The sequence below is a fragment of the Pinus tabuliformis genome, chromosome 3_1 (assembly GCF_031772625.1).
Source record: "Pinus tabuliformis cultivar Carrire ecotype Pingquan chromosome 3_1, CPIR1, whole genome shotgun sequence".
In the NCBI taxonomy this organism is placed as follows: Eukaryota; Viridiplantae; Streptophyta; class Pinopsida; order Pinales; family Pinaceae; genus Pinus; species Pinus tabuliformis.
Genome location: NC_142301.1, coordinates 28,054,134 through 28,071,178, shown reverse-complemented (window position 1 = coordinate 28,071,178; position 17,045 = coordinate 28,054,134). Strand labels below are relative to the sequence as shown.

General features: G+C 38.6%; 1 protein-coding gene across 1 annotated transcript in view; it reads left to right on the top strand.

The window, feature by feature from the left end:
- The first annotated feature begins 214 nt into the window (after window positions 1-214).
- LOC149185598 (putative aldo-keto reductase 2) overlaps window positions 215-17,045 on the top strand; it is a 108,314-nt gene continuing 91,483 nt past the window's right edge. The window contains exons 1-2 of the mRNA XM_089410737.1: window positions 215-584; window positions 709-906. Of these exons, the coding sequence (XP_089266863.1) occupies window positions 366-584; window positions 709-906 (417 nt within the window). The 5' untranslated portion in view covers window positions 215-365. The remainder of the gene's footprint in view (window positions 585-708; window positions 907-17,045) is intronic.

Below are 17,045 nucleotides of genomic sequence, written 5' to 3'. Positions count from 1 at the left end.
GCTGCTGATTGCTTACTGCGCGCGCTGAGAAAGTAGGCCCGCCCTCTCACTTGAGTGGTTCATTTATCGATTTTTTTTTCCATTTTCTCGTGTTTGTTGACCATAATTTTAATTAATTTATTATACATCCTACATATTTGATCGCCTTTAATTGAGCAGTCGGTGGAAAGGGGATCACAGTGATCGTGTTCTATGAATTTGGTCAGGATTGGCGACTTGGGTGAAATGTCGTTAAGACTGTGGTTAAGGACCGTGGTTAACCATTCATTGCGTTCAATCCATAAATACGTACACTCCACAGTCGAAGGTACAACATTTGCTGTGATTTCGAAAAGGGAGTACAGTGAGTGCATAACAACACAGCAATGGCACAGTTAGCAGTGCGTAGATTGCGTTTGGGGTCGCAAGGACTAGAAGTATCAGCGCAGGGGTTGGGTTGCATGGGCATGTCTGCTTTCTATGGCCCTCCAAAGCCCGACGACGAAATGATATCTCTCATCCGCCATGCTGTCTCCAGGGGCATCACTTTTCTGGACACCGCGGACGTTTACGGCCCTTTCACCAACGAAATTCTCGTTGGGAAGGTAGGACAGCCGGCCTCCTGTCTTTTCTTTTATGTTTTCCTTACAATTACCATTACCAGTGAATGCTATATAGCTTAGCCCTGTTCTTCTGGAACTTAACTTAAGCTTTTGGTTGCACTTGCAGGCCATTAAAGGGATAAGAGACAAAGTCCAATTAGCCACAAAGTTTGGAGGGGTGTTTAAAGACGGAAAACGGGAGGTCCGAGGAGATCCTGAATATGTTCGTGCCGCCTGTGAGGCGAGCTTGAAGAGACTTGATATCGACTGCATTGATCTTTATTACCAACATCGGGTAGACATTAAAGTCCCCATTGAAGCCACGGTATGTATGCATATCATCCATTGATATAAAAAAATATTTTGTCCTTTTCAGTCCCTGGGTCGATGTCAAAGCATCCTCTCCGTTGTCTTGGTGTTATGTTTTTGTAGGATTTTTGGGTTGTCTTGTCTTGGGATTTTTGGGTTGGCTTGGTGTCATGTTTTTTGGGATTTTTGGAAAGGTAGAGTAGGGAAAACACACCCGTTGTTGCTCTTCAAATGTTCATACAAAATTTGATTTTTACAATGAATAGGGTGATGGTATTTATGTTTTTTGGCCTAGCTACTCCCCACACAAAATAACTTAACATGCATAGATTCTAAATTTGACTTTTCCCAAAATATACCTTAACCGACTCTCCTAAATTTAGCCAACTCTAACCTGTAGGAGTAATTGCAATTTCTTACATTTTTTGGTATTTTTTTTATTTTATGGTTGGTAATTGCTTATAGTATTGCCATATGTCAGCCATGCATCAATTTTACAGATATTGATATGGCATAAAGTGGTAAATTTTTTGAGCACAATAATTTTGTATATGGAAGTAAATTTTATATCGCTGAAAAGCTTAATAGTGACCTTAGAAAGAAAATTTGAAATGATCCACAAACAAAATAATAATTGTACCACACCTCCATAAGTGGCCTTAGGGATTTGGTCTATTACATGCATTCTTAAACTTCACAACCATATAAGAAGGAGAGACAAGCGTCTCAAGGAGAATTTTTTTCTTATCCGCAAACCAAAGGTTCATTGATTTACAATAGTTTTTGTCCATTATAAGCTTTCTACGTTCCATTTATCATTTTTTTTTACAATGGTGGATGGGTAACTTGTTGGAGCCATCTGCCTATAAAACAAATATACCAAGAATATATCACTTAGTAAGAATCGAGATGTCCCTTATTGATCAGGGACCGAGTTTCTCCTTGAGGCTGTCCATTCCTCTAGCCTCATCATAACAAGCTTAACATGTCATTTTTGAGGAATCGAATTTGGCCCGAGGAAGTTAACATCCCATCTTGACCTACCCTTGACTCAATTATCCTTTTCTTAACACTATAGTTCTAATAAGAGAATGTACGCTTCCACACTCCATAATAATAGTAATGGTGTTATTTTTGGGTATTGTTAATGTGTATGTAGATTGAGGACAAATGCCATTTTGGGTGGACACTCCACCCATATTAAAGGACTAAAGAAAAAGTGATTAGAAAAGAGTGAGCATATAGGATTATAAAGATGCAGAGAAAGAAAACCGTATCTAAATTTATATAAATTGAAAAATATATTTTGAAATTTTAAAATATTGAGTAATAATAATTTATTCAATTATATTTTTTATTAACTAACTCAATAACTAAAGAAATAATAATAAGTTAATAAATATGAAAAGTTAATGATTTTAAAACACTAATTTTTTATTAATTAACTCACTGAATAAAGAAATAATGAGAAGGAAAATGTAAAAATAAAAAAGGCAACATTAATAAAATGAAGAGGTTAAAAAGATAAATAAAAAGAAACCAAGAAAACTAAACTAACAATAATCATTTTTAAAAATAACGGCAATAGTTGTCTGCTTCGGGTAGCTCAATTGGCAATGGCCGTGGAAATGAAGTCTCACCAAACCGGAAGTCTTGGGTTCAAATCTTGTGCTATCCCCCGATGAGGGTGAGCAGTTGGACACGATGAAGATGTAAGTAACGCCAATAATTATTAAAAATAATATTAATTAATAAAAGGGGGAAGTGAGAGAAGGAATTGATAAAAGAAAGAAAAATGAGACCAAACAAAAATGAAATAAAGACTAAAGGGGAATCAATGTTTTAATGAATATTGATTTCAAGATATTTGTATGAAGGAACTTCCTCTATTCTATTGGTGTCATACATTGAATTATTGTAAGTGATATGTTTGAATTTAATTATCATAACTTTCATTTTGTTAGTGTTAACAAGCATACTCATATTATAGTAGAACTACTTGAGGATTCTTAGTTGCTTTCCGGATTACAAAGACTCCTCATTACACAATCAATACCATCAACATAATGAAGAAGGATGATGACAATAACAACAATAGTCGAGCTAACACAACCCACCTGTTCCAAACAATCTTGTAACTTGTGAATATCAATACTAAAAGGGATAAGACATTGGAGATAACCTTGCTTGACTTCTAATTACAATCAAGTTCTTTTGACCAACCCTTGATGTTCCTAAACTTTGCAATAATGTTTTGGTATAACCTTACTTTGACAACTCTCAACTTGAAAAGAACTCTTAGCATTTCTAACTTGTTCATAAGCTTAGTCTTGCACAATGTGTCAAAAGCTCTTCTAAATTCAATAAAACAATATAGGAGACTGATTTTATTATTCAACACTCATTTGCAATGATATTAAGCGTAACAAGATGACCCATAATTGAATGATAGCTGCTAAGTTTGATGTGGCCTTTAACTCTTTTTCCATGGCATTCTAGCCATACATTGATCTCTTTCCAAAATAATTCCATATTACTTCACTAAAATAGGGCTAATCATATTGGTCCTATATTTAGGGTGTTTGCTTTTTCACCACTTTTAAATATAGGTTTGATGAGACTCTAGGGTTTAAGGAAACCTTGTTTGACTTCTAGCTCGAAGAGCTTGTGTATGCAAGGGATGGGCCATTTGATCTCTATGATTTTAGCTTGGTAACTTTTGATATCCATAGCTTTCCCTTTATTTGTGTTGTTTAACCCCAAACTTATGTCTTCTAGAAAACATTTTCCCATACTGGGTTGTAGAGCACCTAGCTATTCTAGGAGCAAATAACTTTTTACTTTATTGAGATGTTTGGAATGTTGTCCACCCACATTGTTAAAGAATTTCAAGGTAAGAATTCCAGACCTAAAAAGAATCATATTATTTTCTCTAGTTTTATCAGAAAAAAATTACCTCCTTAATACTCTTAAATAAAATGGATTTGTTAATATTAAAAATCAAGTGAACTAATACATATTATTATAAAATCATTATTAATAAATATTAATGATAACAAAAACATATATATAAAATAAAGTGAACAACCACAAGCGATTTGAACAAGTGATTTTTTCACACAAAATACCTTAATAAAACATCCATTCACGGTCAATTAAAAACTTATAAACTTAATGAAATTGAAAAAATAAAAACTTAAAAATTACTAATTTTAATATTAATTTTAATTCTTAACAAATTCTAAATTTAATTTAATTATCTTCGTTTCAAATTTCATAAACCTTAATTTAATTATCTTCATTTCATAAACTTAATTACAATTAGATTAAATAAATTTAACATTACTAACCACAAAAAAAACTTCCCATTCTTATTTGTCATATAAATAAAAAACTAGTTTTAATAAAAAGACATACATAGGATTTTTATTAAAATCAAACATGGTTGAATTCATTGAATGTTAAATGTAATCGAGGATAATGATATATCTCCCACTATCAATATAAACATAATTGATAATAATGATATCTTTTAATATCTTAAAACCAATTTAATATAATTAGAATATTTTTTTTTATATAAATATAAAATTATAATAAAATAAAAAGTTAATTTAATTATTATAATTAAATAAATATTTGTTAAAATTACTTTATTTATATAGTAAAAACATATTTTAAATAATTAAAAGTTACAATCTTATTTAAACTTATCCCATGAAATTTCGATAAAATAATGAAAACAAATTTAGAAAAATGTGACTTAATTGGTTTTTGTGAATAGTTAATCATCATCATCATTAATATGCACAAAATTTCTAATTTTGTTCATCCATCAATAGATATTATATTTAAAACCTTTTTCGATAACGTAATAAATATTATACTGAAATATGACATTTTCAATAATGTCAGCGTTGTTTATGACATTTTCACTGATGCAAGATTTGTTTATGACGTTTTCACTGATGTTTTTTCATTGATGCAAGATTTGGTTATGACGTTTTCACTGATGACTGTGTTGTTGAAAGGACCATTTACTTTGTGGGGTGAACAAATGATAAGTAATGTTGGAAGGATACGTGTCTTGTTGGAGTCTGAGATCTGAGCTCTAGTTTTAGTTTCTGGTGATCTCTCGGTCTTAAGCTGAACTACGAGTTTTTGATATATGTGGCTTACTAGCTGTTTCATATAGGTGTTGTCTACTGAGGTGGCAATTTCGCCTTAATGACAATTTTTTTGCCAAAATCTGATGGTAAAATTTTCAAAAATATGACTGTTGTTGTTATCACTGGGCTAGAATAGGTTGAGACAACCCAACCTATTCTAGCCTAGTGATAGGCTAGAACAGGTTGGGCCGTGTCAACCTCCAACCAAGTGTAACTATTTCAAACCAACTTTTGATTGGAAGGCTACCTTCCAATCAAAAGTTGGTTTGAAATAGTTACACTTGGTTGGAGGTTGACACGGCCCAACCTGTTCTAGCCTACTGATAACAATTGGAGTGATTGATTCATTTTTTTGATGGTGGAAATGGATTCAATACCATAAAAAACCCCTGTAGCACCCAAAATTTTGAAGCTTGACAGATGTAACCTAAATTTCCAAAAAATTCCGCTGAATTTTGTCAAAATCTTGTTAGAATTTCCACTATTTTCTTGACAAAATTGTCTCTACTCTATGGCATATATCTATGTAGGTTACTAGTTCCCGTCAACCATTGTAATATATATATATATATATATATATATATATATATATCTGGAAAAATCAACATGGTCAAATGTACATAGTTTGGGGTGCTTTCACATCCGATAAGTATGTATCTCTTCACACGTTGACTCTTATAAAGTTAAGTTGCCAATTGCTTACTGCTCGCACTAGGAAAGTAGGTCCGCCCTCTCGCTGGTGTCGTTTAAGGTAATTTTTTCCTTTTTCTAGAAATGTTGACCCCCTTGTCAGTTGACCATAAGTGGGGAATGAACATTCTTGCGCCACACATCATGGGAATATTCAACAATGTCATTCAGCAAGGATTCCCAAGGGACTGGACAACTAGCCTAGCAATATCCATTTTTAAAAGTGGAGATATTAATAATCCTTCCAACTATAGAACCATTATGATCAATCCTTTGTTTGCAAAGCTTTTCGACAACATCGTAGAAAATAGAATCACTAGGTGGGCAGAAGTAAAAGAAAAGAAGGCAAAAGAGCAAGCATGATTTAGGCCAAAGCATTCTCAGTGGATTGTTGGATTTGGGTAGCATCGAATGTGCTCTAGCTCCGAAATTTTGTGGAGGGGCTAGAACACATGAGATCTCCAGAACCTAGAAATCGTTTGGAGAATTCTACCCAGATGAGAAGTTATTAAAATAATTAATATCTTTAATGAGTTCCCAAGTCTAAACTTAGGAAAATAAAAATATTAATGTGTATTAATAAAAATATGGGTGAGAAGGTTCTAAGTGACGAGGATCAAGCCTGTTTTAATCTTAGTCGTTGATTCATCAATAGGAAAAGTATAAGAGGAGACTTGAGGGTCAGTGGGAGATACACTAAGAGATCAAAGAGTTCAATTTTTCTGAGTCGTGGTTTGCTGAGAAAGTCGAGCTAAGTGATCTGAGTTGCAGTGAGAGTGGCAGTTCAGAAGAGGGACTTCAGTTCAAGGCCGAGGATACATAGCAGACAGGCAGAGTAGCAATAGGAGAGACAACACAACTCCAGAGAGGGTGACGCAGACGTTAGAGGGGCTGACGCAGTTCCTTAGAGGCAGCGCTGGGGTTTTCTGTGGGGCAGAGAGAGCAGCAGTTCAACATATCGACTTTTGAGCAAGGGAGGCTCACTGGGAGGGTGACGCAGCTCCTAGAGGAGGTGATGCAGTTCCAACACGGAGGTTGGAGCAGCCATCACTGCCAAGCACTGGGAACAACAATTGTCATCTATGGGGTTTGATCATCCAGTTGCTGGAATTGTTAAAATATCTGTCTCCAGATAGAGGTACTTCTGCCAGTTTTATTCTCTGTTGGGTGAGCCGGATTTGGGACGCTAGTTGTATTCATAAATTTTCTTAATAATACAAACCCTCTATATGCTGCACCGATTTCCCGAATTGGGTTTTGCTAGGGACGATTGTCCAAAAATAACGGTGTCCCTTGTTTGATTGTCTCGGTTTATTTCAGTTCATGATCTGTATGTATGTGTAGGCTGCAATAGTGTTTTCATTGCTGTTTAAGTAATTAAATAACTTGTTGAATGTAAAGAACAAGTAGGAGATGATAAACCAATGATTGCAGTAGAATTTCTGATGTGTAGATTCAAAAATTCTCACATGGTATCAGAGCATTGCAGATCATAGGAGACTGAAGACACCAGCCGAGAAATCCAGAGAATTTGCTATAAAGAAGTAGCTGTCCCTAGTGACAGCGCTGTACCAGAGGCAGAGGAGCAGCTGCAGGAGTGACGCAGAGCTAGAGGAGTGACACAAAGGTTCACGTAGTGCCCGTGTCAGCCTTTCGAACCTGCAAAGGGTGACGTAGAGCCAGAGAGGAGCCCACGCAGTGACTACGTCAACTTTTTGGGCCAACACAGAGCCGAGAGGTTCGAATTAGTCAGTTGCCGGGGCTGAGGGAGCATAGCAGATTCGATTTGAGGAGATGGTGGGACATTGTTTTTGTTGGTGCAGAACAGTGTCTATGGAGACAGAGTCGAGGTAGAGGGAATCACTGCCTTGAAAGATTTCTAGCCAAAAGAAATCTAGATCCGGGTTGCAGCAGCAAAGGAGGATTGGAGAGGAAGTGATTCGACAGTTGCCAGGAGGATTTCCGTGAAGGAACTCAGGACTCAGAGGGAGTCTATAGGAGCTTGTTCCTTAGAGGGTTTCTTGCGCCAAAGAAGTCTAGATCCAAGTCTTGCTAGATTGAAAACAAGAGAGAGAGAAGAGAACTAGTCCTATTTTTGAGCAGAGATGGCAATGAATGGGTTGAGGGATTAGGACAGATTGGATGGAGCATCCAATTTTGTCATTTGGAAGGCCAGGATCCTGGCAATCCTAGACAAACATTGCATCAAGGACTATGCCTTGAAGGTAGTTGTTGAGCTGGTCGACGCTGATCCGTTGAAGAAGTACGAGGAGGCCCAGGCTAAGGCCAAGTGCATGATCCTAGACGGGGTCAAAGATCATGTAGTACCACACATTGCTGAGAAGAACACAACAAGGGAGATGTGGGAGGCGCTGACCACCTTGTATCAGGGATCTTCCATCCAACGAAAGATGCTATTAGAAAATCAGCTGAGACAGTACCAGATGTAGAAGGGAGAAGAGATCGATCCCTTCCTTCTCAAGTTGCAAGGGATTCGCGACCAGTTGACTTCTGTGGGGTCTACACTAGATCCTGAGTTCATGGTCAGGACTACCCTAAATGCAGTCACCGAGGACTGGGAGAATTTTGTCCAAAGTATCTTGGGCAGAGCGACTCTCCCCAGTTGGGAGGAGATGTGGGCAGCTCTTCGACAAGAAGAGCTCAAGAGGATGACAAAGACAGGGAGTAGTGGCAAGGGAGCCCGGGTCAAGAAGGAGGAGGAGGAGGATGCAGTTCTTGCATCGTTGGGTCAGGAAGGGCAGCAAAAGAGAAAGAAGGACATAACCAAGGTCAGATGCTTCAACTGTGGGGAACTGGGACATTATGCCACTCAGTGCCCCCGGAAGAAGGGCAAGGGGGAGGCTTCTGACTCAAAGGCTGCTCCAACGAAAGATGACAAGGAAGGCGAGGATGACGATTGTGCCATGAGTGCTCATGTGCCTCTAGAGAAGAGGTGGGGCGACATGGAGTTGTAGTCAAGAGGACTGCATGGGGGGCAAGATCCTTGAGGTGCCCAAACTCTTGGATCACACACGGCTATGGGAGCCCTTAACGATAGTAGCAAAATGACGGGTGTCAGTTCGTGCGAGGTGTGATGGAGCGATAGTGGCAGAGTTAGAGTGCCAAAGTCTGAGGCAGCACAGTGGATATTGTAGCAGTGTGACAGGCACAGAGCAATTTGCAGCAACGTAGTGGCAGTAGAGGGTCAGCACAGATTAGCAGCAGAGGTAGCTTCAGCATCACGAGGTGTCCATACTAACCAGCATGTCAGTGGGTGAAGTTTCAGTTGCTTACTTCTCAGAAATTGAGTTGCAGTGTAGCAGTTAGCAGTGGCAGTGTTATGGGCAACATTTTGAGAGGGAGTTGTAGTACAGATGCAGCAGTGGCAGTGGCAGAGTCATGGGCACCAGTACAGGATGCAGTAGTGCAGTGGATGAAGGGCAACAGGCCAAGCATCAACAACACAGAGGACTGATGCAGTGGATCAGTGTAGTACTTCTGTTGAGAAGTGTTACTAGAGCACATTCCTCGCTAAGAGGTAGTGTTGATTTTGGGTAGCATTGGATGTGCTCTAGCTCCGAAATTTTGTGGAGGGGTTAGAACACATGAGATCTCCAGAACCTAGAAACCGTTTGGAGAAATTCCACCTGGATGAGAAGTTATTAAAATAATTAATATTTTTAATGAGTTCCTAAGTCCAAACTTAGGAAAATAAAAATATTAATGTGTATTAATAAAAATATGGGTGAGAAGGTTCTAAGTGACGAGGATCAAACCTGTTTTAATCTTAGCCGTTGATTAGAGATTAGATCACGACTGTTGCTTCATCAACAGGAAAAATATAAGAGGAGGCTTGAGGGTCAGTTGGAGATACACTAAGAGATCAAAGAGTTCGATTTTTCTGGGGCGTGGTTTGCTGAGAAAGTCGAGCTAAGTGATTTGAGTTGCAGTGAGAGGGGCAGTTCGGCAGAGGGACTTCAGTCCAAGGCTGAGGATACATAGCAGAGAGGTAGAGCAGCAACAGGAGAGATAGTGAAACTCCAGAGAGGGTAACACAGAACCTAGAGGGGTTGACGCAGTTCCTTAGAGGTAGCGCTGGGGTTTTTGTGGGGAAGAGAGAGCAGCAGTTCAGCATATCGACTTCTAAGCAATGGAGGCTCACTGGGAGGGTGACGCAGTTCCAATGCAGAGCTTGGAGCAGCCATTGCTACCCAGCACTGGGAACAACAATTGTCATCTGTGCGGTTTGATCATCCAGTTGCTGGAATTGTCAAAATATCTGTCTCCGGATAGAGGTACTTCTGCCAGGTTTATTCTCTGTTGGGTGAGTTGGATTTGGCCTCCTAGTTGTATACAAAAATCTGCTTAATGATACAAACCTTTTATATGTTGCACCGATTTTCCAAAATTGGGTTTTTCTGGGGACGATTGTCCAAAAATAACGGTCTCCCTTGTGTGATTGTCTCAGTTTATTTCAGTTCATGATCTGTATGTATGTGTAGGCTACAATAGTGTTTTCATCTCTGTTTAAGTAATTAAATAACTTTTTGAATGTAAAGAACAAGTAGGAGATGATAAACTAGTGATTGCAGTAGGATTTCTGATGTGTAGATTCAGAAATTCTCACATGGATCATGGTATTACATTGAGACACATTATTGAAAAGGCTTGGGGGGACAAAGAAGAAGTATTTTGCTGCTTGGTTGACTTCAAAAAGACATTTGACACGTTCCCTAGAGATTAGTTGTGGTGTAGAATGGAAGAACTTGAAATTCCTTTGCATTATAGAGTTGTTGTTGATAGGCTCTATGAAGAGGTGAAAGTCAAAATTAGAACTTCAGTAGGAATTTCGGAAAGATTTAGAAGTGACATTGCAGTGAAGCAAGGTCGCCTTTTATCCCCTACTCTTTTTGGTTTATATATTGATAAACTGGAAGAGTGGCTAAATCTGCAAGGTGAAGATGGTGTTCGGTTGGGGGAGTTTATGATAAAGCTTCTTTTGTATGCTGATGACCTTGTATCGATTGCAAAATCGACACATGGATTGCAGTTGCACCTATATGCCCTTGAGCATTTTTGCAGAGCAGCGGGGATGCAAGTCAATACCAACAAGACCAAAATAATGATTTTCTCTAATAAAAGGTAGCAAAGCCAACATATGTTCTTCTTTGAGGGTAACATTCTTGAAGAAGTAAATGAGTACAAGTACCTTGGGATTAATTTCAACAACAAACTTAACTGGGAGGACTGCAGAAAGAAGAGAATTTTAGGAGGGTGGAAAGCATTATATGCTCTTCAAAACAGAGGTAGAGAGGCAGAGTTATGGGATTGGAAAATGATTAAATTGCTTTTTGGACTCCTAGTTTGTCCAACGATACTATATGGGTGGGAATTATGGGCTAGGAGTACGCCTGTCTCAAAATGGAAACAAATTGAGAAAATCCAAAAATGCTTGATCATGAGATAGTTCAAAATAAAAAGAAGTATTTTGCTGCTTGGTTGACTTCAAAAAGACATTAGACATGGTCCCTAGAGATTAGTTGTGTTGTAGAATGGAAGAACTTGAAATTCCTTTGCATTATAGAGTTGTTTTTGATAGGCTCTATGAAGAGGTGAAAGTCAAAATTAGAACTTCAGTAGGAATTTCGGAAAGCTTTAGAAGTGACATTGTAGTGAAGCAAGGTCACCTTTTATCCCCTGCTCTTTTTGGTTTATATATTGATAAACTGGAAGAGTGGTTAAATCTGCAAGGTGAAGATGGTGTTCGGTTGGGGGAGTTTGTGATAAAGCTTCTTTTGTATGCAGATGACCTTGTATCGATTGCAAAATCGACACGGATTGGAGTTGCACCTATATGCCCTTGAGCATTTTTGCAGAGCAGCGGGGATGCAAGTCAATACCAACAAGACCAAAATAATGATTTTCTCTAATAAAAGGAAGCAAAGCCAACATATGTTCTTCCTTGAGGGTAACATTCTTGAAGAAGTAAATGAGTGCAAGTACCTTGGGATTAATTTCAACAACAAGATTAATTGGGAGGACTACAGAAAGGAGAATTTTAGGAGGGTGGAAAGAATTATATGCTCTTCAAAACAGATGTAGAGAGGCAGAGTTACGGGATTGGAAAATGATTAAATTGCTTTTTGGACTCCTAGTTTGTCCATTGATACTATATGGGTGGGAACTATGGGCTAGGAGTACCCCTGTCTCAAAATGGAAACAAATTGAGAAAATCCAAAAACGCTTGATCATGAGCTAGTTCAAAATAAAAAGTTCAGTTCCTTATGAGATAATGTTGAGTGAAATAGAAGCAACTACCATCGAAGCAATTGCTATGGTGCAACTTATATGATATATAAAAAGAACTGAGCAAATGGGAGTAGGTAGATGGCCTAAAGTTATATTCAATGAAGGCATGAGTGAAAGAAAGAAAACATGGATGAGACAAAACAACGAATGGATGCAAAAATGGGATATCTACCTCAATGCCCGTCCCTCAAATAGCAAGGAGTTAAAGAATTTTGTATTGAGAAGTTCCATAAGCTTATATGGGGAAAAGAGTTGGGTAGAAAGAAGAAGTAATATGTTGAGGAATTCAGCCCCACTTGTGATCTCCAACAAAAAGAGTACATTAGAGGTAGCATTTCGTTGAGAGCAAAGATTCTTATTGCTCAATTAAGAACTAACTCGCTTCAACTTTGGTGTGAAACAGTACAGTGGAAAAGACCTAAAGAAGCTTGGGAAGAATGGGTGTGTACTTTTTGCACTTCCAGGGCAGTGGAATTGGAAAAACATTTCATTTTGGAATGTGATGCTTTCAGAAACATTAGGGATAGTTATGACAATATGTTAGCATCGGTTCCTTGGCATTGTCTTTTTAGCGAGGGGACTGTTAGAAGTTCGAGTCAGCTCATCATTAATTTGAATAAGAAAATGATTGAACTGCAAAAGGTGAAAACAGGACGTTAGTGGTCCCCTAGAATATTTTTAGTCTGGTGGACGTCATTCATTCATAATTGTAATTTATTTCTATCTCCTACAAATATTTGATCGCATTCATTGACTAGTCAGTGGATAGGGAATCAAAGTGATCGTGTTACATGAATTTGGCCAGGATCGGCGAATTAGGTGAATTGCCATTTAGATTGTGATTAACTATTCTGTGCATTCAATTTATAAATACACACACTCCACAATCAAAATAACAATATTTGTTGTGATTTGGAAATAGGGGATAAAGTGATTGTATAACAACAACAATGGCACAATTAGCAGCAACATTAACAATTCGTAGATTGCATTTGGGGTCACAAGGATTAGTAGTATCAGTGCAAGGATTGGGTTGCATGGGCATGTCTGCCTTCTATGGCACTCCAAAGCCCGACAAAGAAATGATATCTCTCATTCGCCATGCCTTATCTAGAGGCATTACTTTTCTTGATACTTCAGACATTTATGGCCCCTTTACCAACGAAGTCCTCGTTCGGAAGGTGGGACGATAGGCCTCCTCATGGGTTTTCTATTTTCCTTAGGACCAGTGAGACCAACGATAGGCGGTCTTGAGAATAGCAATTGGTGCAGGGGAGACAACGATAGCTCTAGGGAGGCAGCAGTGGTTTCAAGCAACAGTCAGACACTGTTGTAGACAATGTTCTCGGAGTTCCAGGCAGCAGTCAGACACAACGCTCAACGCTCAGGTCGAGGTTTGGTTCCTAACAGGAAGCACAGGTCGGACCCACCTCTCTCCTTTTTAGACTATTTGCCTCTGTTCATTGCTTGTGTTTCAAACTGGCATAGAAAACCAGAACAGTTCAAACGGGCAAACAAAAACCAGAATAGTTCAAACTTGGGTCCCCTTAAACTCGGTTAAACCTCTTGTGACTGACAATTAAAGTGGGAAGATAACATAGCATGGGGACAAAGGGGCCCAATGCAGAAAAAACGCTTGTTTTGGTGGAAACTAAATACCCAGGAAACATAGAGTTAAGAAAAAATACCTCAAACAGGCGGGATGTAGCAGGAGGTTATCAAATGCAAATATTGAGTTCAGTACTAAGAATGATTTTGGAGGAAGGCTGGTGCCCATATTGGAATCCCAATCTCCAAATATCAGGAGGAGATAGGGAGCCCTATCCCAACACTATTGCAGAGAATATAAGTGGGAACTGGAATCCCTTTCTCCTAGAGTTTTCTCAAGCCAATGAGAGATCGATCTTTGTGAATGCAAAGCAGTACCAGGGGATTTTACGACACATACAGGCCAAAAAGCTAAGATAGTCACAGAGAAAAAAACTCACCTGGATCTTACCAAAAACAATTAAAAACAACACAATTGTTAATGCCAATATTCATCTGTTAGTAGAAGAGCAGGCAAATCAAGATGGGGATATTAACAAAAATAAAAAGGCCTCATCAAAATAAGAGGAACCTAGGCCAAAGCAAAATGAAAGTGAAGCTACTCCAACAAATAGAGAAGAGAGCAGTAAGGACACATACAACCCCACAACGACTTTGTTGTTGTGGCCGTCGGAGCTCTATGTAAGTGAAATCGTGAGCATGAAAAAAAGGATTGAGTATGTTGAGTTAAAGGGGCAACATGAAGATCTCAAATTAAAAGAAATTTTGGAGGCTAGTCCGAAACTTAAAAGGGAAAACAAGGTTCTCAAAGAGCAGGTAATAAGATTACAAAACAATATGGAAAGAGGGCAGCAAGAGTTGATCATGCTGAAACAAGAGTTAGAGCAAACGAAGTCAGTAGAAGAAAAAGACACAGGGACAAGGAAAATTAGCAGAGAAAATAAGATGGAAGAGAGTTTCAATAAACAATTGCAAACATGGAAATGAGGGAAAAAAACTAAAGCAACAAATAGAAGAAGCTAAATCTTAGGTTCAAGTGGTAAAGGAACCATTGGCAGAGCAAAAAGAAACCATGGAGAGACAAATAAAGAGGCAAATAAGAGAAGAAAAAGCTAGGCAAGACAAGGCCACAAATGTCATCATCAAGGGCTTGAAAGACTATGGAGAAAAAGAAAGAACATATATGTTATTAAGGGATTTTCTCAAGGACACGTTGAATTGGACAGGTTATGTTCAACAAGCAAATAGGATTGGTTGGAAGGCAGAAAATGGAAGAAATAGACATATCAGAATTTCATTACGAAGTATAGAAGATAAGATGAATATACTAAAGAATAGGGGGCTACTTAGAGGCACTCATATTTACCTAGACGATGACTTGACACTAGAACAACAAGACGAGCGAAGGAAGGAATGGGAGAAAGTGAAATCAACAAGAGATGCAGGAAAATGGGCATGGCTGAAAAATGGGAAAGCCCAAGTCAGTGAGCGCTTAACAAATAAAAAGTAGGGATTCGGGGTTCCCTGAGAGTATCTAAACATGGTGAGTTGGAATTGTAGAGGTTACCCATGGAGGAGAGGACTGGGATTGGGGCCCATAGCAGAAGGGAAAAACATCATTATCCTTATGGAAACCCATGAGCAGGATGGTTGCAAGGTTCCATTATTTGAAGGATATAGTAAAAGTTTAGTGTGGAATGAAGAGAGTAGTACAGGGAAAGGTCATGGAGTGATCACTGTTCTAATAAGAGAAATGTGGAGTGGAATAGTGAAAGTGGAAAAAGAGGATCAAAATAAGCAATTTATATGGCTAAATATAATAGACAACAAATTAACATTCAGGCTAGTTGCATGCTACTTTGCCCCAAAAAACTCGAAGTTCTACACGAAGACAAATTTAGATAAAGAAGACCGTTATGCTACTTTTAAAAGAGATATTGTTGCCTTCAGGAGTTTAGGAGTGTTGAAATTTCTAAGTCTGACACGTTAGAAACCCCTACTGCATTATCTGGTTTATTTCACCTACTTGTTTATTCCATTAACAAGTTATTTATACATATAAATACTGAAAATAAACACAAATGCAACCTTAACTCATATACAAATCAACAACTGAAATACTGGACAAACACACAAGGGACACCGTTATTTTTGGACAATCATCCCCGAAAAACCCAATGCGGGAAAACCGGTGCAACAATTCTGAGGGTTTTATTATTAAGCAGATTTCTTGAGTACAAATAGGGTGCCGAACTAGCTCACCCAACAGAGATTGTTACACGACAATAATACCTCTTCTCGGAGACAGATATTCAACTAGTCTGCCCCACGAAAATCCTTCTGGCGCTTCTCCAAGGCTTTGCGTCAGCCCTACTAGCCTCAGCGTCACTCCTGAACCCTCTGCATTAACCTTCTGCCTCTCTACGTCAACTCTTTGGCCTTCTGCCTCACCCATGTAGGCCCCTCAGCCTCTATGCAGTCTCTAGCTGCCTTTGTGTGGCTCTTGCTGCCTCTGCGTAGCCTCCTTAGTCACTGCACTGACCCTTTGGCACTATCTCTGCCTCTCTACTATGTACTCACTGCCCCTTGCTGTAACTCAGATCACTTGTTCAAATTTTCTTAGCAAACCCCACTCCAGAAAATCAAACTGACTGATCAATCTTGGTGTGTCTCCAACCGACCCTCAATCCTCCTCTTATACTTTTCCTGTTGAGTCTTCAACGACTGAGGTTAAGTCTCTAATCAACGGATAAGATTAGATTTGGCTTGATCCATGTCATTTAGAACATTCTCACCCAGTTTTATATTAATACCAATGTTTTTAAAACTGGAACCGGTGACCGGACCGGTCCACCTAATGAATCGGTTTACCGACCGGAACTGGTCTAACCGGGACTGGTTTGGTCTAAACGAACCGGTTTTAAAAAAATACATTAAATAATTAATTTTTAATGAAACAAACCTATTTTTAAGATGTAAAACCATGATTCCAAGCCAATAGAGACAAAATATGCAAAGTTTGCTCATTTATATACCATGTAAAGGTGAATATATCAAAATGGCACTGAGTGCAATACATATCATCGACAAAATAGCAAAATACATAAGAAATGAGGCTCTAAATGGCCTATAAAGTCCAAAAACAATGTTGCAAGCTATGAGGCCATTGGCCTACTACAATTCTACGGTGTACACATGATCATTCATCAAGTTCATCACCACTACTAGACACAGGATCATCATCAGGAACTACATAGACATCATCTGGTTCAGACGCTGAGCATGCCTCAGCCTGATCTGCAACCTCAGTATCAATGCCACCAATGATAATAGAAGTGGACCTAATGGAAGCACGAGTTTGTCGACCTGCATGACTAGTGCCTTCCATTGGTTCTTTGCCTTTCCTTGATGCCGCTACTGATCCTGGTTCTGATGCCAC